The sequence below is a fragment of the Neofelis nebulosa genome, chromosome 18, assembly GCF_028018385.1.
Source record: "Neofelis nebulosa isolate mNeoNeb1 chromosome 18, mNeoNeb1.pri, whole genome shotgun sequence".
NCBI lineage: Eukaryota > Metazoa > Chordata > Mammalia > Carnivora > Felidae > Neofelis > Neofelis nebulosa.
The window spans coordinates 42,046,698-42,069,722 of NC_080799.1; the positions used below are offsets into that span (position 1 = coordinate 42,046,698).

Genomic DNA, 23,025 nt, shown 5'->3' on the forward strand with positions numbered 1-23,025 from the left:
TGTTTTTCCTCACGGCGGCGGCGGCGGCGGCGGGCCGCGGGCGGGGAGCGGAGCCCGGAGCCCCCCGGTCGTCGGGCCGCGAGCGAATTAATTAAGTGGGGCGCGGGGGGGGGGGGAGCGAGGCGGCGGCGCGGCGGCGGCGGCGGCGGCACCATGTTCCCGGGGACTGCCTGAGCCGCCCGGCCGGGCGCCGTCGCTGCCAGCCGGGCCCGGGGGGGCGGCCGGGCCGCCGGGGCGCCCCCGCCGCGGAGTGTCGCGCTCGGGAGGCGGGCAGGGGATGAGGGGGCCGCGGCCGGCGGCGGCGGCGGCGGCGGCGGCGGCGGCCGGGGGCGGGCGGTGAGCGCTGCGGGGCGCTGTTGCTGTGGCTGAGATTTGGCCGCCGCCTCCCCCACCCGGCCTGCGCCCTCCCTCTCCCTCGGCGCTCGCTCGCGGCTCGCGGCTCGCGCTCGCTCCTCTCCCCTCGCAGCCGGCCGGGGCCGGCGCCCACCCCCCTGCCCGGGAGCCCTTGCCGGCCCGGCCGCCCGCGCTCGGGGCTGTTTCCGCGAGCAGGTGAAAATGGCCGAGAACTTGCTGGACGGACCGCCCAACCCCAAACGAGCCAAACTCAGCTCGCCCGGCTTCTCGGCGAATGACAGCACAGGTGAGGGGGGGGGGGGCGGACGGGGGGCGGGGACCCCACCCGCAGGTGAGCGGCCGGGAGACCCTCCCGGAGGCGCAGGCCGGCGCGGCCGCCTCCCGGGACCCCGGCGGGCCGGCCGAGGGGGAAGTTTGTCGCCGGACTGCGCCGGGGCCCGAGCGGGCCGGCCCTGTCCCGGCGCTCCCGGCCGGCCCGGAGTTGGGGAGGCCCCCCCGCGCGCCGAAAGCGAGCGGTACTTGGGCGGAGGAAAAGTAAAGTGGAGCGTGCTGGTGGTCTTCGTGGGGATTCCACGCGCCTCCCCGTGCCTCCCCGTGCCTCCGTGCGTCGGCTCCCGCGGGGCTGCCTGGAGGGATGACAGCAAGAGGGTACGTTTCTTGGTTAGGGAAGGAAAAAGTGCAACGCAGGGGGGGCACCCAAAGTGTTTTCTGAGCTAGTAGCACAGTGCGCAGCGCTGTCGTAGCAGCAGCCAGCCCGGGAGTTACGACTTAGAAGTTTCTTGGAATGTGCTCCTTGGGAAGACATTGTTTAGCAGTTACCTTGAAAACTCTCGTTGTTTGATCGTGTAAGTCGTAACGTTTTCCCCACCCCGAACATCGGTAGCGGGACGTCCTCAAAGTTGCTGTGGTGTGTTTAATTTCAGAGGTATAACCTGAAAAGAAAGTTAAATAGCAGATCGTCTTGGGCTGCAATCTCCACTTGAGCCCTTGTGGCTTTTACAGTGTAGATGTATAAAAAATTCTGTTAAGGAATGTCGGAATTGCAGTTTTTCCAGAAAAAATTTTTTTTGGCAGGAGGTTCAATAAAACATTCCTTGCAACAGCATCCCTGAAAACTTTCTGAGGTAATCCCATCCGTTGCCCAAGAGAAGTATTTTAATTTCTCTTCATTTAACAATTCTGGGCTCTTCTGGGATGGTTCACGGGAGCGTTATGATCGAGTTGGATTTCCTCTTTCAGAGCCTCTCCTTTGCAGTAAAAACTTGTGCGCTGCTGCGAACAGTTCTGTCTCCAGCGCAGCCTGCATTTCTCCAGTAGGGTCTCGCAGTAGCAGCATCTGAAAATCAGTTTATAATGAATGGATCCAAATTGAATTATATTGCTGCAGCAATGCCTTCGGTTTTGCCGTAGACACAGCTGCTCCACTTGTGCAAACATTTCTGTGGCCACCGGCATATTTCTAGTAATGGTCTAAAAAGTCTCTTCTGTTGAAACAAAACTTGAATTTTGTGGCTTCAGTTTTAGTACAGTTCCTAGAATATTACTGTAGGAGTGAGAGAAATGATAAAAAAAAAAAATCTGCCGTAAGGAGATTCTTGCCTAGTTTAAATGAAATTTCTTAAATGATGAAGCTGGCAGGGGGAGTAGATAAGTTTCTTGGGACGGGAAAGTCACTAATAATACTTTATTAATTGGTAAAGAGTTGACAAAGAGTTACTTTGTCACATCAACTTCTCTGAAGTAAGAAATGTGGAAACAACCTTTTACTGCAGAACAGATTTTGCTTTTTTAATCTTGCTATGTTTTAGTGAAAAGTCTTTAACTGTATGAAAGATAGATTATGCCAGGCAAGTTCAGCTTTGAAGCTTGCCTTCTGAGACTGGTAACTTTTTGAATGGCTTTGCAGTTTTCCTATTGTTGAATGAGGTTATTGCAGATTTTGTTTTTTATGGAGGGATAAATTACTAACAAGACTCACAGAAAGGCTTGTCCAACTGTATGCATTTAGCGGTTTCCAAGATGGAACCCAAAGAATGGCCTTTTTGGCTAGTTCTGCTCTTGGATGGTCATCTACTTGCTTGATGTGTTGCTAATCACAAAGTTTATCGGGAAGGATTTTTCCCTCTAGGCCGCTTCCCCGCCCCCCCTTCCTTTCCAGTTTTGATCCTCCTAAGGCATGAGGGCTTGCTGTTTTCCAAATGTGGAACAAAAAAAGTTTTTGATGGCTCTAATGTAAATCATTTAAGGATAAAGTTCATGATCACACTTGATGTCGAGTCCCCTTGGTTATACATTCATCACGTCACGTTATCGTGCAAGAGTCTGTTAGCGTGGGGCCAAGGAAGGGATCATCACCGAGTACATTAAACGAGGTACAGCCATGTCTCCCATAACTACTAGTCTGAGACAGACATCTTAAGGATATATATTAAGCAAATAAAGGACCAAAGGAATTTCATTATGTACCATCAAAGGAGTAAAGGCATTGGGTTAGATGGGACAGTAGGAAGAGACTCAGCCTCGTCTTAGTGATGGGATGTGTTTTTGAGGTTCCCAGGAGAAAGTTGGGCCAGGCGGAGCAAGGTGTGTTTCCTGTGTCTGCATAAAATGTGAGTGAGGGGAGCTCTGTGCTTGGGGGGCACTGAGGGGTTAGGAGCAGCAGCAGGAGGAGGCCTCGGTGGCATGAGAGTGATTTGGACTGCCACGATGCGGTATGTGTCTGTGGGGTCCGGCCTGGGGAGCTTACCAGCCAGGTGCTCCCTGCAGGGCGCTTGCAGTCTAGCGGGGAGGACGTGGGGGTGCGTAAAACATGCCAGTGAGGTAAGGTGGCATCTCTGTTCAATGTCGTTGCCTCTGATGACAGGTAGGAGGGGTCTCTGAAGGCTGAGGAGGTCAGGGAAGGCTCCTGCGGAGGGTATGCTGAGGTGATATGGGACTGGAGACGGTGCCCCAAAGGAAGGTAGCAAGTGGAAGAAGGAAAAATAGTGCTGCTGGTCTCCCCCAAACCTCAGCGCTGGAGCAGCACTGGGTTTAATGTTACGAGATGTAGCATTTTCCTGTTTTACGCTGATGCCTTCAACGCTTTCGCACAAATGTAGTCTTCCTTTACTTGGTGCCCATCGTTAAGAGGTAGGTCTGTGTGTTTCCAGTGTGTAGTTAGCTGGGTGTTTTGGAAACATCTTTATTTAATACGTCCTGATTAGAACAGCATATTAGTGTGTTTCAACAGCAGGGATTCGTGATTTAACAGTGAAGGGGAAATAGATATCCAGGCAAGCAGTAGACTTTTTTTTTTTTTGGTCAGCTTTATTGAAGCCAGATTTACACACGACAAATAGACTAGTAGGTTGAAAGTTTTTTAAGTCTGTCTTCGGAAAATTGAACACAGATCTGTTTCATCCTGTGCTGTTGAAGTGTTCCTAAGGAGTTGTATTACACTTTATGATGTGAATCCCTTTAAATGCAACAGGAAATCGTATTAAAAAAAAGTTTGGGGTAAATACAGTCACCAACCAAAGTACCTTGTACAACAAAATGATGGTCTTTCATGTATGTGTAGTGCTTTGCTTCCAGTGTCCTTCTTCCCCCACCTCACCATGGTCCTCGCCGCATCTCGTGAGGCAGGACGGGAAGATGCTCTTCCTGCCGCTTCTGGGTAAGGAACCAGACCTGAGCGAGGTGATCTGCCCAAGCAACAGCACAAAGGGCAAAACCAGGACCAAACCTGGCTGATTCAAGTGCACAGTTGTGTCCATTCATTTTGTACGTCTGCATCCATAAACATGACATTCGCTCGATCGTGGATTCAGGAGTTTGCGGTACGTGGCAGGATTGAGTAGCGCAACTCCAGCAGATGCGGTGAATCTTTGGGGGAAAGATCCCCCCAAAAGCACCAGCTCTTGGAGGGGGAGGTGGCACAGGGTGTGTTCTTCCCACCAGGGTAGCAGGGCAGGTGCTCCCTCTCCCCTCTGGTTGAGTTCTGGCTAAATAGGAAGCGTAAGCTTTTGTGGAGGCTTCGACTTTGCTTACTTGTACACATTAGAAAAGTAGGGGCTTTTGGATAACCGAGGGGCCAGAACGGTGCACCGTCGGAGTTGCTCAGGGATGATGATGGGTAAGTACATCATAAGCACGATGACAGGGGTGCCTCCCAGTACAGCCCACTGGGACAGCGGAGAATCACTCCTGCTTGACACTTGAGCGTGAGCCTCCACCTCTTAAACCTCATGGAAACAAGGGACAGAGACTTGTACAGGGACGGAGGCTCCGTTGGAGGCTATTTTTATGACTTCTGACTTGTAGCCACTGTGGCCGTGTGACAGTATGTGATCACTGGGGGCTGTGTAAGTGCTGACTTTGTGTGTTTGAGAACTAAAGAGTTAAAAACGATTTTGCCAAAGTATGCCTTTCCTGGTTAGGATGAAATGTACCTTATTGTGAGCTGTTCAAGATTAGCAGAACTTGCTTTAAGCCACTTTGGTTCTTGGATGACAGTGGGGACACCACCTCTTCGATCTTCCGTCGAAGCCAGCATTTCGAGTATATTCTAGGAAACTAGAAGGCATGCAGAGAAGTGTTTCTCTAAAAAGGTTTTGTGCTCATAAGAGACCCGGAATAGCTGAGGAGCTTTACTGCAGACCTTTCCAGAGCCTTAGCTGCTGCCGGGCTCTGAGTCTTGGAGAGCGGGTCTGTAGTTTGCACGGTTCCGAAGCCTTTCTTATGGAATACAGGGATCGACAGACACTCTGTAAAGGGCCAGAGGTCATATTTTTGGCTTTGCATGACATATGGTCTCTGTGATAACTACTCAACACTGCCATTTCAGCATGAAAACCGCCCCGGACAGTACGTACACGTGTGGGTGTGGCTTTGTGCCAGTAAAACTAGTAACTTTTGTGAGTGCCAGGGATTTGGCTCTTGGGGTCACAGTGTGGGACCCTGATGGAATGTGGGATTAATGCTCTGAAGATCCTCGATTTTCTCTTCTGAAAAGTGGGTGTGCCCCGTAGTCCTGGCTAACTGAAAGTGCTCCTGTCATTGGACCAGCAGCCTGTTTGTCGACGGACCTGGAAGTCACAGTAGCCACATGCATGCATCCTTGCAGGCTCACGAGCAGGCAGATCTGTTGTGTAACACGCTCAGGATATAGGAGAGAATTCTGTAGTCAAGACTGTTGTTTTTTGTTTCCATCTTCATTTATATATATATATATATATATATATATATATATACACACACACATATATATACCTATATATACATGTATATGATGTACATGATATGTATATACATATATATACATGTATATGATATATACATATATATGTGTGCATATATATTTTTTAGTTTTTTAACATTTATTTTTCAGAGAGAGTGCAAGCAGGGGAGGGGCAGAGAGAGAGAGGGAGGTACAGAATCTGAAGCAGACTCCAGTCTCTTAGCTGTCAGCACAGAGCCTGATGCAGGGGCTTGAACCCATGGACCACTTGATCATGACCTCAGCTGAAGTCGGACACTTGACCGACTGAGCCACCCAGGCGCCTGTTTGTGTGTGTGTGTGTGTGCGTGTGTGCATGTATATATATATATACATATATATATATATATATATATGTATATATATATAATTTTTTAAAATGTTTTATTTAGTTTTTGAGAGAGCATGAGGTCGGGGAGAGGTGGGGGGTGGGGGGGACAGAGGATGCAAAGCAGGCTCTGTGCTGAAGGCTGACAGCAAACCCGACGCGGGACTTAAACTCATGAACCGTGAGATCATGACCTGAGCCAAAGTTGGATGCTCAACCCACTGAGCCAGCCAGGAGCCCCCAATTATATATATATTTTTAATAGAAACAGGAGGACCATGAAATTTTAAAATTGCAAAAACTTAGGCGGTGTGATGTGTTTTGAAAATGCTTAACTCGTTTGAAGCCTATTTTGTGGACGCTTTTGAGCAGCAAATGAATATGTGATTGTGTTTCTTTACTGTGTATGTAACAACAGTTGAGTTGGCAGTACCACTAGGTAGTAGCAGTATGCAGAGGATTCTGATCGATGGCTCTGAGTAGCTTAGAACTGTCAGCAAAATAAGACTTGGAGGCAAAACTCGAGAAAAGAATACAAAATGCTATCAACTGCCAAAATACATGAGTCCGGGCAATCTGAAGAGGGCTTTATGTGTTCATCTGTTCTTCGCTGAACGCCACTGTGTGCAGAAGCCCACGGCTGGATGTCTAGATGGGGGGGCACCGGAGCCACATCCTGGGGACCGGTAAGGAGCTTGGCCAAGGGAAGCACACACCAGGAGTAGCCTGGTGGGCCCTCCGCTCGCATAGTCTGGTGCCTCCCGGGCCTCCCCTACGGAGCCAGAGCGGAGAACCGGGCCGCTGGGGAAGCCCGCCGGTGTCCTTGCCTTCCGTCATGTTGGGAAAAGCTCTTTGGCCACTCGGAGCAGTTTTGTCTCCGTGAGTGTCATCGTGCATGGCCTCTGGGTATGATCCGCGGCCCGTGGCGCTTACTGAAGTCCTCTGGTTGTCCCAGACGGCCTCTTGTAAGCTCTCAAACTCTGGGCCACGCGCTCTGGTTTTCAGCATGTGTGCCTGCTGTTCCCCAGCCCACACTCAGGCCTTTGCCTGGGGGCGCATCCCACCTTACAAATGCCATCCCATGCTTGCTGGGCGGGCTCCTCAGGGTTGGCGTGGTCATCTGCGGCCTGCCTTGACTGGGGAAGGGACACCACACTTGCCCAGCTCAGTCTTAAACTTGGCTTTTGGGAATATTCTCATATCGCAGCACATCACTGACAGGGAAATCTAAGCCCTTGGGGCGGTCAGTGCCCTTTGAGGGGCTTTTGCCGTCGACTTGCCGTGGGGGCTGGGGTCCGCTGTCGGGAGCGCCTGACCGTGCCGGCGTGCGGGCCCGTGGGAGCGGAGCAGAGGTTGCCCAGCTGGGCTTGGACTTGACCAGCCACGAGTCTCTTCAGACACGGGAGCGGGCGCACAGAAGGCACGCACCGAAGCGGAGGCGGCTCCTTTTCCCCCAGGATTTTAGACAGTATAAGGGGTGACTGTTGCTGCCTCTGAAGAACTGCCTTCAGGGTGTGTCCGGTTCTAAATTGGGGAAGCAGGGCTGTCTCTGAGCTCTGTGTCTAAAAGTTGGATTCCTTTCTTTTTAAACCTTCCCATTGGACAGACAGGAATTTCATCCCGTGTGACAGTTTCCCCCGTGTTTCGTTTCCATTAATCAATCACAGGAATGTTTACTGGAACCGCCGCTAACAGTAGTAAAATCTAATGGTGAAAAAATTTCACCTGATTATGGGGCGCCTGGGTGGCGCAGTCGGTTAAGCGTCCGACTTCAGCCAGGTCACGATCTCGCGGTCCGTGAGTTCGAGCCCCGCGTCAGGCTCTGGGCTGATGGCTCGGAGCCTGGAGCCTGTTTCCGATTCTGTGTCTCCCTCTCTCTCTGCCCCTCCCCCGTTCATGCTCTGTCTCTCTCTGTCCCAAAAATAAAAAACGTTGAAAAAAAAATTAAAAAAAAAAAAATTTCACCTGATTTTATCTGACTTTCCTGTTCTTAGGTGTCCCATCTGCTGCTGTTTGAAAATCTCTTAACTTGCCAGTCTTTCTGATACACCTGTGCCATATTGGGTACAGTAGTAGGTCCTTAATAGTTGTAAGCTGTTCAGTGGCATTGCACGATTCTCTTGTAAAGCAGATTCTTTTTATAATTCAAAGGCTTCCCTCTGCACTACCCCCCAAATATTTTGGATTTTTTAAAATCAAAGCGGTACCACTTAGACATATTTTCACTTTGTGGTTCCAATAACCGATGAAATAACCAGAAAAAAAACTATATGTTATGAGAGACTTGTGCAATATTTCAATAAAGGAGTATTTGATATTTGATTACAAACTGAATGATGACATTCGGAACTATAGAAATCTGTTAAATAATTAGGGTTTGCTTTGACAATTATGGGCTATAAAAGCTTGACCCAGTTCCTTTGGATTAAAATATTTTGAGTATTTGTCACCTGATTAAAAGTAGAACCTTCTAACCATGACTCAGAGTTGAAGGAAATGTCAGAGCTTTTTATACTGGGAGGCGGGCAGCATGGTAGTAAGGAAGGCACCCGGGCCTCGCTCAGTGTGGACAGAGTCTCAGCTCCTGGCTTATCAGCTCTGCAACTTGGGCTTGTGACTTCACATTTGAGCTCGGGGTGGGGGGAGGGGGTGTGTGGGTTGGGGGTCTCGCCTGTAAGAGGGACTTTTTCCCCCCTAGAGTTTTCCTTTTTCACTTTGATCGGTTTTGCATACTGGGCGACTATGGTTCCTGGTGTCTAGCAGGTTGCCGCAGCTGTTACTGGTGTTTAACTGTGTGGGAAACCATTAGACATACCCTTCTCTTTGAGCCGGTGGGCATTGGGATGATACAGGTGAGCAGCCTGACCCAGAACTGGATCCATGAAATTTCTTGCCGAATAAATGGGAAAGTGCCGCCCTCCCCCCCATTTCTCTCCCCCACCAGGGCTGGTGTGAGTGGGGTCTGGCAGTCTTGCAAAAGAATGAATTAGAGGCTGGGGTTTGGGAATCCTACAGACGAGGTGATAGTTTGACACACTTTGCTCAGTCTGTGTTTGAAGTTAAAAACTATTCTGTATTGGAAAATTGAAGTGGAAACGGAATTGTTTTTCTAGTATTGTTTCAGAACAAGGACTTGATTTAGGTTAGGACTTAGCGAAAAAGGAAAAGCAAGTATGGAGGAATCGTAAAAACAATCTTTCTTTTTCAGAAAACAGAGTTAGGGGAGAAAATGGCCTTGGGATCACTATGCAGTTTAGTCAGGTTGATTGGTGGGAATGATGTCGGTGAAGTTTAATCTCCCCACTGGGTCGGCTCCCTCTGGTCTGGAAAGGAACACATTCAGCTTTTTGCTGTATTGTGGGGATTTTCTCTTCTACAGATTCTATCATAGGAAATTGTTTCAGTGGAGTGTACTATTTGCCATTCTCCTAGGTATTTTGGGTGTGGTGATTTGTGGGTTTGGCCACTAAAAATTGCCCCATGGTGGACAAAGAGCTTTTCCTCTGAATTTGTGCCTTTACGTTAAATCTTACTTACCTTTTATTTACTAAATAACTTTCATTGAAAATGACACAAAGTAATGAAGTGCTGATAGATTTTCTGTGCTGTTGTCGTTATGCCTCTTACTCATAGTGGGATTGGGTTTTTTTGAAGAGCACAGTCTGCCCAGGGTTGAACTTCTCTTTAAAAGTCTGTGAGAGAGTCATTTGAATTATTGGGAGATAGTTGGCTATTTCCGCTTGCACTGGTGACTTTCTCAGTCTTTGAAAGTGTAAGGAAAAACTGATCTCTTCCCAACAGTAAGAGAGTAGATTTGGCCATTCCCTCTGTTTGAAATGCCAGTGTTCTCATGATAGCCTCTACGCACAGTCCAGTAGAACTTTATCTGTGATGATGACACACACGTTCTGTAGCCACACGGCCCAGTGCCGGAGTCCCTGGCAGCTTGTGGCTGTTGAGTAAATTGTTACTAATGTGATTCAGGAGCTAAATTTCAAATTTAATTTTAATTAATGTAAATGTACACAGCCGCCTGTGGCTCCTGGCTGCTGTGTTGTACAGCACAGCCCTGAGGACACATACTTCTCTCGTTTATTCATGGTTTTCTTGAAGGTATTTATGACCGTCCTCCAAAGGGACCAGTTTTTAAAGACGCTTTGAAAAATATTTGTTGTTTTAGATTTAGGATTTTTTTCTCCTTTAGAAAATACTTATTGCACTGTGGCGTTGGTCCTGGAGACACTGTGACACGAGTCCAAGTCCAGTGTCTGCCTTCGTGGGAGGCCACTGTAGTCAGGTATGACTGAGTACCTAGGAGGGGAGGTGATGGTCCCTTGCACGATGCAGGCACAGGACGGTCTCTTCCGAAAGGTCTTGGAAGGCCTTCTGGGGGAAGTGACGTTAGCATGGAGACCTGAAGATGAGTAGGAGATGGGGGTGGGGAGTACCGTTCCGGGTGTAGGGAACAGCATAAGTAGCCATTGTGAAGGTCTGGAAGCATGTTCCAAACCCCTGAGTGTGTAACAACAGTTTTTGCAAAAGCCGGTTTTATCTTTAGTGTATACTCACTGGGCTACCATGTAGAGGCCACGCGGTCTTGCTTCTGAGAGGCGGAGACTGCTAGGGTGGCCCTGCGCCGGGTGTTGGGTGGGCCTGGGCCAGGCTCTGCTGTCCCACCTCATCCTTTTACTCAGAGATTTAAATGCTTAGATAATTCGGATCAGAGATACTATGTGTGGGATACTGCTCGTCTGTGGTGCTCCCGCAGAACGGTGGTTCCATCCCCTGGGCCAGAGGAGTGGTGGTGTGGGCAGGTGGTCCAGCGGCCCATGGGTGCCTGTCTGATCACACAGTCTGATCAGTGCTGGGAGGATGCGGGGCCCCGGGGACGGGCGGTCAGGGAAACTGCTCAGAGGAAGGACCACCTTGGGGGTGGGGGCGTCGGTCTGGGCACCTGAAGGCAAGGTAAGGGTGTAGACAGCTCCTGGTGCCAGACCAGGGAGTCCAGATCATCCTTTTAGGGTTTGAAAACAATACAAACTTTTAGAAACCCGTTGCATCCAGGGTAGTTGGAGGAAGCTACTGTGATTGGTTCTCAGAAATCTAGATCAGCTTTTCCCAGGGTGTATTTTTTCATCCAGGTTCCTGTCTGCAGGAGAGCTGACAGCTGCCTTCCCTCCCCACAAGCCAGGTTTGTGAGAGGAGAAGCCCCACGAATCACAATTCGTGTACTTAATTTGTTATGAGATTTTTGCACAAACATAATTTTCTTGAAAAAGTTTTTTAAAAAACTGTTTTTGAGAGTGTGGGTAACATATTCATAGAGCCCAAACTTGGAAATGGCACAGAAGAAGGTTTGGGGAAGGCCTCCCTCTCCTGCCTTCGGAATCCCCAACCTTCTGGGCCATTCTAGAGCATACTGTACAGGTGGGAGCCCGTGCTCTCTCTTGCTTGTTCCTGTATGTGGCACAGCTCACGTGTTGCTCCACTGTAGGTGGCCCCAGACTGATCAATGTCTCAGAGCTCTTGGCAATACTGATATTTGAAGAGCAGGCTTCATTCTAAAAATCCTTTTTTTTTTTTTTATGGTAAAATATTTTGGTGCTGTACTTAACATAAAACGATTTTAGAGTTTATATACCATAACTGAGAATTGAAGTTTAAACTTCAGTTAAAGTAAAAACTTTAGTTTAACTAAGGTTTAGTAAAAACGTTAGTAAAAATGAATTTCATGTCACCTGAAGACTGTCGGAGATTCTGTTACTGTTGTCATGTTGCACATCCCGTCATGCAGCCAGTTCACACCTGGTTTATAGTTACCCAGTTTCTGGAAAGGATTCCTAAAACCTGTGGTTTTGATTACCTGCCTTATTAGTTGATGATATACATGTGTCTCTAGCTTAACAACCTGTTTGTACACAAGAGGATACAGTAAAAAATCAGTCTCTTGTTTGGTAGGACTTCTTTTTTTTTTATTTTATTTTTTTATTTTAAAGGTTTTTTTTTTTTTTTTTTAACGTTTTTATTTTTTTTTGAGACAGAGAGAGACAGAGCATGAACGGGGGAGGGTCAGAGAGAGGGAGACACAGAATCCGAAACAGGCTCCAGGCTCTGAGCTGTCAGCACAGAGCCCGACGTGGGGCTCGAACTCACGGACCGCGAGATAGTGACCTGAGCTGAAGTCGGCCGCTTAACCGACTGAGCCACCCAGGCGCCCCTGTTTGGTAGGACTTCTAAGAATATTCACGTTCACTCCAGGTCTCTTCATTAGTTTAGTTAATCAACCTAGAGATCGCAAAACACTACGGTGGCCGAAGCGTCCTTCAGGAGGAGAGCGGCTGAGTTGCCTGCTGTTGCTGGTTTGGGGAAGGGAAAGTGATCTTCCCTTCAAAAGGAAGAGAAGTCTGAGAGTTATTAAATAAGAAAGGATGGAAAACATACATAATAATTAGATCCTTTTTAGGAGTAAAAAGTGTGTGTACTTAAACTTCCAGAAGGAAATCTCTAGAAATTGTTTTTCTTGGGAATGGGGGACTGAAGATAGTTCGGGGGGCGGGGGGTCTCTGCTTTGCACTTCATAGTTTTCTTGATGCTGAAAAAAAAAAAATCCAGAAATATAATACTTGCATCACAAAACTAGTGAAAGAGTAAATCACATCCAAAGCAAAACATCTTTAGTATTTGTGGTTAGGAGAATCTATCAAATGGTGAGAAGTGGAGATTTGGCTAATTCTGTTACAGATCTTTGGACCTGTAGCACAAATGACTTGAGCAAGTGCAGACTAACTTAGAGGCGCCATCCAGAGACAGGAAAATGTGATCGTGTTTAGAGTGATGTCCAGTCACCACTTGCTTTGTCACAAGCTCTGATTTTAAGAGAATCTTTCAAGTAGAGGTTTCTTCACAGATGTGCTAGAAGCTGCAGGACCTGACAGCCACCTGATGTTTCTTTGACTATTTTAAAATAATGTCAGCTTTCCCAGCGTGAGCAACATCTATCTTGCCATTACGTTGGCTACAAAATGTTATATGTAGATCGTCACGTTCCTTTAGGAAAAAAAATAGTAGTTTTTGGAAAGTCCCTCTTTAAAGTGCTTTTTCTTTTGTCTTTTAAGCTCATGTGAACACTAAAACTATTTTACACTAATATTGAACCCATTTCAGGTTTCATCTTCAAACTGCAGACGCTCCAACTGGAAGTGTTCCAGGTGTTATCATCTGGGCTCGGGCTAATCACCGGGGCCTGGACACCCCAGGGGCTGCCCGACAAAAAAAAATCAATTTCTTTAATTACTTAAACGAATAGTTCCTTCGCATGGTTCAAAAATGAGAGGACACGCAGCTGTAGAGTGAAAGCCTCCCTCCCTCTACCTAGTGCCGCAGGTAACGCTGCGAGTAGCTTGTGCTCTCCTCCACGGTTTCTCTCTTCAGGCAGACGCTGTTCTTAGTTCCTTTGCCCCCTTTCTGCCTTGCCTTCTTACCTTACCTTACAGTAAGGAAACAAACTGTTCACATTGTTGCAGACCTGCAGATAGCAGCCCGCGAAGAGCTTCCTTATCCCTTTCCATAGTATCCATTATATGAGATGGGCCATAACTGATTTCATCTGCTCCCCCCAGATGGACACTTAGGTTATTTCCAGTCTTGTTTCCTCTCAAACAGTGCTTTAATGAACAGCCCTGCGGTTATGTGTATGTCTATGGAACAGATTCCTAAAAAGGAATTAATGGTTAAAAGGAATATGCATTGTAATTTTGATCGTATCATCAAATTGTCCTTCAAGGGCTTGTATGTTGGTGGATTCTTAAAGCTTGAAAAGCAGCACACACAGATCCATCGTAGACATCACTGGATATTTTGTCTCTGTTACTTATTAATATTGTCTAGTTGATGGACACTCAGGTAATTCTTTAGCTTGTGATTCTCCATGATTCTGTATTTCTCAGTCGCTTGGGATTTAGCTATAATTTTATCGTGTGTGTGTTTTTTCCCTTTAAGACTTTTTTTAGAGCAGTTTCAGGTTCACAGCAACATTGAGGAGAGGGTACAAAGATTTCCCATATACGCCCTGCCCCCACACGCACAGCCTCCCCCTTATCGGCACCCCCCTTAGCGCGTGTTTGTTACAGTCGATAAACCTACTCGGACGCTCATAATCACTTTACTCAAGGGTTCACTCTTGGTGTTGTGCATTCTTTTTTTTTTTTTTTTTTTTTTTTAACTTTGTATTAAATTTTTTTAATGTTTATTTATTTTTGAGAGTGTGACTAGGGGAAGGGCAGAGAGAGAAGGAGACATGGAATCTGAGCTGTCAGCACAGCCCACGCCGGGCTTGAACCTGTGAATCGGGAGATCATGACCTGAGCCAAAGTTGGATGCTTAATTAACATGTTTCCATCATTATAATATCATACAGAGTATTTTCACTGCCCTAAACCGCCCCCATCCCCTGCCGGCTCCACTTGTTCACCCCCCCACCCCCCCCAACTACTGACCTTTTTATTGTCTCCATAGTTTTGCCTTTTCCAGAATGACCTACAGTTGGAACCATGTAGTATGTTGCCTTTTCAGATTGGCTCCTTCTACTTAGTAATACACATTTAAGGTTCCTCTGTGTCTTGTCTTGTGCTGAATGATATTCATTTGTCTGGATGTTGGTGTACTTTTTGGACTTCGTGTATTCATTTCCTGTTACGGGCTCTCCTAGGCCCACACACTTTTATATCCTGTACGCTGACACCTCCCAAGTCCAGACAGCGGTCTTTCCCCCTTTCTCCTGTCTTGGTGTTGCTGCCTGCCAGCTATATCTCCCAGCATTTGGGCCAGAGGACTGGTCTGCTTGTTACTCATGCTGTAGCCAGATAGTCTGAGGCAGCTTGGCACCTGCAGTCTAGGCTTGCTTCTGCAGACGTTGGATGCTAGCACAGCACCCTATATTCCTCCTCTTCCAGGACTTTTCTTTTTTTCTCTTTTTTAGAAACAGCGTGAGTTGGGGAGAGGGGCGGGGGGTGGGAGTAGAAAGAGGGGGGGGAGGGAGGGAGGGAGAGAGAGAGGGAGAGAGGGAGAATATCTTAAGCAGGCTCCATGCTCAGCACGGAGCCTGACACGGGGCTCGATCCCATGACCCTTTGATCATGACCTGAGCTGAAATTGAGTCAGACATTCACACGAGCCAACCAGGCGGCTCCCCCCCTCCCCCAGTTATTAATTGAGTTGCAGAGCGGATAGGCAGCTGGCTAAGCCCCCCTGCCCCCCTGGCTCTGGGTGCTCCTCAGCCGTGGTGGTGGAGAACAGTGAACCTCTTTCTGTTCCCTCTGCTCCAGACCATCTGGTTACAGTTGAGAATCTGCTGAGTGAATTACGGTTGGTCCAGTGGTGGTTCGCTGCTGTGACAGCATCTTCTGTCCCGCCTTTGTCTTAGGAAGGCTTAAAATCTCTTCCCTTCATGGGGTCAGCACGGAAACCACGTTTAGGAAACTTAAATTGTCCTAGCCCTCTGGGCACAGCACTTGGAGCTTGTAAGCTTGTAAAGCTCATCGAGCGAGGCCAGGAGGCCGGCTGCCATTCCAGGACTCTGGTGATTGAGGTCCAGCATGACAGGACTTTCAGTCAGGACTGTCTTGGGTTCTTTAAGGGGAAGGTAAACAGCAAACATTTGGTGAAACAAGATTTTTTTTTTTTAATGTTTATTTTTGAAAGAGAGAGCGTGAGCGGGGGAGGAGCAGAGAGAGAGGGAGACACAGAATGGGAAGCAGGCTCCAGGCTCCGAGCTGTCAGCACAGAGCCCAACGCGGGGCCGAACTCAAGAACCGTGAGGTCAAGACCTGAGCCGAAGTTGGATGCTCAACCTACTGAGCCACCCAGGCGCCCTGAAACAAGATTTCTTGATACTTGAAGCAAAGTAACCATGACATGCATTTGTGAATGAAAAAAGAAAATGCTCAGATTTTAATAGTAAATTATGTACATCAGACTCTACCTTTCTTGGGTAGACTTACTCTTGAAAAAGTATATGAATAAAGCAGGTATGTCCCCTCTGATTTACACCGTAGTTTGTAAGGTGCTGTAGTTTTATTTCTGTTAGTTTTATCTACTCCGGTACCCTGGTTTCCCTCCCCTTGCTTCAGATGGTATAGTTCATGGTATTTAAATATTTAAAAGTACTTCCTGGGTAGGTTTCCATGTAAAAGAGTCTCCCTGGGCGGATCCTTCGGTAACACGAATATTTGTCCCATAAATTAGCTATAAATTTGGGTTTAATAAATTAAATTGTATTGTAACTCTTAACATGAGACTTACTTATACTAGAGAATAGAATTTGGGTTTTATTTTTTGTCCTATGCTCTGCTCTGTCTGATGAGCGATTATTATTTTTTTAACGTTTATTTATTTTTGAGAGACACAGAGTATGAGCAAGAGAGGGGCAGAGAGAGAGGGAGACACACAATCCGAAGCAGGCTCCAGGCTCTGAGCCGTCAGCACAGAGCTCAATGCCAGGCTTCAACTCACAAACTGAGATCATGACCTGAGCCAAAGTCAGTTGCTAAACCGACTGAGCTACCCAGGTGTCCCTGATGAGCAATTATTTAAATGCACATTACTGGTGGATCGTCCCCAGAAAGACATTCTTCATTAGAGCCTTCTAGTGGGTCCCTCCCTCCTGCATCACTGCACACACCTGCAGAGGGACTCCTGCCATGCTGGAGTTGAAACTCACCGCAAGCAGAGTGGCTAGCTTGTTCTGTCTGCTCAACTCCCTGCTTCCAACCCTCCCCATTTCCAGTGTCCCTGTCTCAACGTCTTCTCCTTCTAAAGATCTGCTCAGAGTTGGCCTCTCATTTGAAGACTTTCTTGCTTCCGTTCATTCCCTTACTCCACTTGCTTGTAATATCCGATATTTGTGTGTTAACAGTTTGCCTTTGTAACTTGGTGTCCATGGCCTTTCTCCCTCAGTTACATTATAATCCTTGGGGGGGCTGACTTTTATTCGAGTCTCAAATAAGCCCCGTTAGCCCTGAATGGAGCGAAGTCTCGAGAGCGAGGACACAGCCGCACCATAGGGAGTCCGGGAGGAGGCAGATTCCCCAGCCAAGTCTGCTCTGGCTCATGAGCAGATAGTGATTCCGAGGAGGGGAAGCACTTTTTTGTTCAATACAAGATCACTGTTGAGAATGAAGTAAAAACCTCATTATTCTGTGCTAATTAGTGGGTGGTGTATCTGCATGAAAAGCTTGAATCACTGAAGATTTTAGAAGGAATTTACTTTAATTATTTCCTAATAGTCATTGTACCAAAAAAAAAAAAAAGTCTTTCGGGAATGTCTTTAAATGCCTAGATAAAAATTATTTGTAATGGTCTAAATGCTAATAAAACGGTGTTCTTTCTTTTTCCTTTAAAAATGTTTTAATTCTGCGTCGTTGAAGAGTTGTCCCATTATCCACACAATCCCATGAATTTTCAAAGCAGAGTAAGCTTTAATTCTCCTAGAATTGTCACACATTGTTAGGGCTTTACCATAGAGAGGGGACTGTTGTTGAGCACGAACCCTGTGCCGGACGTGGGGTGTCAGGTCCTTGATGTGCATGTGTCTTTTAGTCCTCACAGCGACCTCAGAAGATGGTGCCCTGACAGACAGTGACTAATATTGATGGGACCCTTATTGGCTGTCAGGCTAAGGGCTGTATCCACGTTGTACGATTTAATCCTTTCATCAATGATCCTAGAGGGAAGTGCCGTTTTCTTTTCCATTTTAGAGCTAAGGAAATAGTAAGGAGGTGTAGGAGGAGGAAGTGACAGATATGGGCCTGAATCAAGACCTCGAGGTACTTTTCTCACCACACCGGGCTGTGGCTCCTGCGTCGCGAGTGTCTGACTAATGTATTAATGACTGTGCCACGGGGGTCTCGAATGGTCTCCAGATCATCTAAGAATTAGAACCCTGTGAAAGTGTTTACCCTTCTGTCATTTCCTCCTCTTTAGATATGAGCCTTTTCAGAATGCCTTGCCCGTTTGGATTAATTTTTGTATCCAGTTTTGTCTCGGGAATTAAAAATTCTTTTTGTAAAAGTTTCCAGGGCTGATGTATAAAAGTGCTGAGCGTTCTCAAGATTTAAGAGAAACATTTGAATAGTTCTAGTACGAGTAATGCCGAAAGAGACGTCAAGAAATTACGGAAAGAAAAACCAAAGCAGACCTTTTTCACTGAGAGTAAGGGCTGCAGAGAGCCGTGGGCGTGGGTGGGGAAGGCAGGGTATCTGTGGGAGGGGAGTTTCATGCTTGAGAGTACAGCGTCTAAACTCTCACTCTTAGGTTTTTCCTCAAGCTAACACCTCTTATTCTGTGTTAATGCCGTTTAATCTTTACATCAGCCATGGGCTGGAGGGCCGTGGATGCCGAGGGGGAGCTGGAGGGAGGAGTAACCTGATTGGTCCCCTGCAGGATAATGAGGCTGCGGGAAGGGGAAGCAGGGCGGGGGGAGAATTCATGGTTGAATTTTGTTCTCTTTGTTTCTCTTTTATGAAAGTAGTCATAAATGTTAAGATGACTATTTTATATCTTTGGCTACACAAGGCAAGTGTTAAAATTGATACTGTGTATCCTGTAACTTGGGCACTCTTCTGTGTAATTCACTCATTCCCTCAGCGTGAAGGGGTTTGTAGAGAGCCCGATTCACAGAAGCATTTTATGCAAGGCACTGAGTAGACACGATCCCTCGGTCATGGTCCTTAAAGCCTTGTGAATTTTAACTGGGAGTTCATAGTATGCTTTTAAGACTCAGTCATGTCTGCCGACTCTAGAAGAGTTACTACCTCTGGCCAGTACAAGATTTGATCAACTCGATTGTGTACATTCGAAAGAAAAATCAGTTCTGCCAGTCGGAGAATTTGGGGCCCCGATTGCCATTGAAAGGAAAAAAATAAGGTGTTCCGACAGAAAGAGGAGAGTTCGAAAACCTGAGGAAGGATGTGTTTTGTGGATGATTGGCTCAGCTGCATCAGACTCTTCAAACAAAACTGTTTTCAGATGTTACAGGCTGGATGGGTGGATTCAGCTACTTACCTGGTATTTGATTTGTAAAATGAAGAGCTTTTTTTCACGGTACCTGATAGTAGTTCTTTACTTGTTTAAGATGAAATACTGACTTCTGATAATGGTGGATAAGAATGGATCTTAGAACATGTGTAGGATGCCTTGTCTTTCAGTGTTGAGAGGGGCTTGTTTCCTGGAGCAGTGTTTCTCTGAGCAGTCTAGAAGTGAAACATCCCTTGCGACCATGCTGGATGAAGACCTTCCATGCTGTGGATGTCCTAACTTTGTAGGAGTGTGACAGAGACCGGGAAGCCTATAGCTACCTTTTTCTCACATCAGCTTAATGAAAGGGACGGACTCTAGGGTGGCATCCGAAGAGCCCCAAGAGAGAAAATTCCAGTTGGCTATAGAGGCATGACAGGCGGGGTTTGCCGTGTGACAGAGAAGTCTCCTGCGAGAGGTGAGCCCCTAGAAAGCGTGGTCCCATAAGTCTCATTCAGCCTCAGCTCTGTTCTCTCCTGGGTCCCCCGGTAACTTGGTAGAGAGAAGGGAACTTACCTGGGACTGGAGGTTGTAATACTCAATCTTGAATTTTAGGAACTTCCGGTGATTCAGATTGGTATTGCCCAACCATTGTGTTGGGACACTGTGGTGTGTAGAAAGCATAACTGTGTATGTTGCAATATCCTGGCTTTCCTTCTTCACTCTCCGTTGTCAATTTTTTGAACTGGAGAATAGGGAACACGGTGACAGTAATGGTGAGAAGGGTGGTATTGTGAGTACAGATGGCCCTCCGCAAGCCGTCTTTATTTTATAGACTATTGTATATTTGGGTGTATACACGTTCATAAGTGGTGGGACTGGTAGGTGAGGACGTGAATAGAATTAGCCAATTCTTTGTACAGCTGAATGGCTGGGAGATGCGTTTGGGCTGAAATAAGATGAGAAAAGTGGTCAAGGTGGACAAAATGTGTCAAACCAGTACAAACCAAAAGTGACCCCAAGACATGCTGCCTTGTGACACTTGTCAAAGTTGCGTGTGCATTTGGAGTAGAGGTACGGTAAACCATTAAAAAAAAACAACAACCCCAGACTGGTAAATTTGAGAGTGACAGGATGGTGGGTGATTCCTTAAAGGTAAGATATTTAAAAGTTTTTGTGCAATATGGAATAAGAAAACCAGCATGTGCCCTGTTCCAGCTTTCTTCGTATAACCCTGGGATGTCGGCCCTGTTTCACCCTCGAGGGAAGTGAGATGCACACGTGGAGCAGCTTGCTCAGGGACATGGGGCTGGTCGATTCAGCCAGGATTTGGACACGGGTGTTCCTTTTCCTTCCTCGTTGCCCATTCTCACACCGGAGTGGGGACCCTCACTCTGACACTGCCGTGTTTATGCGTTCAGGTTTGTCTGCTCTGGTCCTGGCCTCGCTGCCCTCTCCTAGGAAAAGTGCTTCCAGACACTTGGAAGAGCCAGTCAGGGAACTTCCGCAGGTTGTTCGAAACTTTAAATATTAAATATTTGGAGTTCATTTCCTTCTAAGGATTTACAGTGTTTGACACCGTCTCTTAATCCCCTCCCTGGGAAATAGAAAGGAAACTCGATCTCTGTCATCATGGTTCCTACTTGCTGGTTTAGATGTAGTTTCATTTTCATGTTCATACGTTGAGAAGCATTGCATTAAAACACACACACACACACACACACACACACACACACACACACACTGGTTTGTTGGTTTCTTGGGTTTTTTTATTTGTTTTTTAAGAATGTGGAGTACGGGCACCTTCCTTGGTCAGTGGTAGCGACTGTGACTCGATCTTGGGGTTGTGACTTGGAGCCCCACGTCGGGTCTACATAGAGATTACTTAAAAATAAAATCTTAAAAGAATACGGAATAAAAACGTGTGCGTGTGGCTAGAGTCTGGAAGGCAACAAAACTTGAGTTACCTTGGAGAGTTGTTTTCTTTTTCCTTGATTTCATGTGTTTTTTTAAAAAAATTTTATTTAATGTGTTCTTTGTATCTGGAGACCTTAGTGAATCTCCAAATTCAGGACAACATAATGCCATAAGAGCTATGGAATGGAACCCACCAAACCACATCGAGATGCAAAAAGCCCTGATCAGTGATTGTGTCTCAGCTGTCTGTTGTATCCAGGAGTCAGCTCCTGTGTCTCTTCCTAATTACATGTCCTGTAATCTGGAGGAAGCAACCCCAAATTGAGGGACATTCTACAAAACCAACTGGCCTGTCCTCTTCAAAAATGTCAGAGTTATGAAAGAACAAGCCTAAGGGACCTTCCCAGACGAAAAGACAAAGACATGACAGCGAGGTGCACTGGGGCCCGGAATTGGGCTTTAGACCAGGAGAGGGAATGTGATGAAGGGTGTTCATGAGACAACTGGTCACATTTGAGTAAGGGCAGTCAGTACATTAAGTATTGGGTCAGAGTTAAATTTACTAAATTTCATAAATGTGCTGTGTTTTTGTAAAATGGTGTTCTTAGGAAATGCGTGGTCAAACACTTGGGAAGAAGGGCTCATACTGTCTGCAACTTGCTCTCACAGGTTCTACAAAAACTCTGTGTGTGTGTGTGTGTGTGTGTGTGTGTGTGTACAGTTGCAAGTAATTTCCAATTCCTTCTAGTCGGGTAGGATGAGTTTGATATGTATTAGAGGTGGTCTGTACATAACACGTATGTACAGAGAACTTTGGAAGCCAAAAAGAGGGACGGGTCCGTTCTGCAGGGGCAGCCTGAAGGAAGTCTTCAGAGTCACTGTGTTGAACCTGAGTGAGAGGGAGGGGTGTTGTGACCAAGAGAGAGAGCATCCAGAAGAAGGATTTCTGCGTATGACAGCCCACTGTGTTGTGGCTGGAAGGTAGGGCACATCAGAAGGTGCCAGGGGTTGCTCAGGGGCCACTCCTGATGGCCTGGTATGCCTTATGAAGGAGTGTGAACTTCATCCATAGACATGATGGCGATACCAAGATGCCTTCGGCTACACGTTTCATTAAACTTCAGCTAGAATGGCTTAAATGATAGGAAGTGTCTTTTCTCACATCACAGGAAATCTGAAGGCAGGGAGGGTCCAGAGTTGGATAATTCAGCTTAGAGATGGCTTCATGAACCCAGTGTCTAGTTTTGCTGTAGCCCATCCTTACTTAGTGTGTGAGTGGTGTCTCCTCTCCTGTCTGGGGAGGGAAAGGGAGATTTCTTCCTGAGCATGCCTTACTGTAAGGAAGGAAAACCTTGTCCAGAACAGTCTTGGCCAACTTGCCTTCAATTCTCTTTGCTGGGATTGCATCCCTGCAAGAAGGTACTTGTGGTGGGTGGCTCTTGAGTCACTCTTGCTCCTGCAGCTGGGACGGTGTTGCCCTTCCTTAGAGGAACCTTGGAGCGGTCACGCGAGGGGCTTGCTGGGTCAGCAGTCTATCGGTCCTGCCGCCGTGGAGAAGACCCTTCAGTTTTTCGGAGTGGGGAGTGGGAGCGGGAGTGGCTGTATTTAAACAACGGAAACAGACGCATGCACTCATCACCCCACCACTTTGACCAGTACCACTCTATTTTTGGCCCGTTGCTGTCCAGCCACTGCCCACGTGCACGTACTTGAGTTCTAATCTTACTTGATGTGCCATTTTACATACGATGTCATTTGCATGTTTTTGCATAACATGCATATTTTCCTACCTTTTTAGTCTTCGACATTATTTTAAGAGATAAGTAACGTTTTGTAATATTATACAGTAATTTATTAAACCTTCTGTTATTGTGGAACGGTAATAACGGCTAATACGATGGAACACTTAGCCCCACAGGCACTGTTGGTTGGAATGCTTTACGTTTATTAATTCACGTAGTCCCCACGAAACCTGTGAGGTCTGGTGGCCGTTATCACCGCCCCTCTCCCCCCCACCCCGTTTCCAGACAGAGGAAACCAAGGTGTAGAAAGTCGAGGGAGCTCAGAGCTAGTACGTGAGGGACTAGAAGCACAGCTGGGCTCACAGGCAGTCGGGTCCTCGGTCTACCCATTGGGCTGGGCCGCCTCCGCACCTTGT

At 47.0% G+C, this 23,025-nt stretch overlaps 1 protein-coding gene across 4 annotated transcripts in view; it reads left to right on the forward strand.

Annotated features, from left to right (window-relative positions):
* Positions 1-329: 329 nt before the first annotated feature.
* CREBBP (CREB binding protein) overlaps positions 330-23,025 on the forward strand; it is a 127,112-nt gene continuing 104,416 nt past the window's right edge. Inside the window, exon 1 of one of the 4 annotated variants that reach the window (XM_058710575.1) lies at positions 330-640. In XM_058710575.1, the coding sequence (XP_058566558.1) occupies positions 556-640 (85 nt within the window). In that variant the 5' untranslated portion in view covers positions 330-555. The remainder of the gene's footprint in view (positions 641-23,025) is intronic. The other 3 variants (XM_058710573.1, XM_058710574.1, XM_058710576.1) reach the window with 3 other exon arrangements.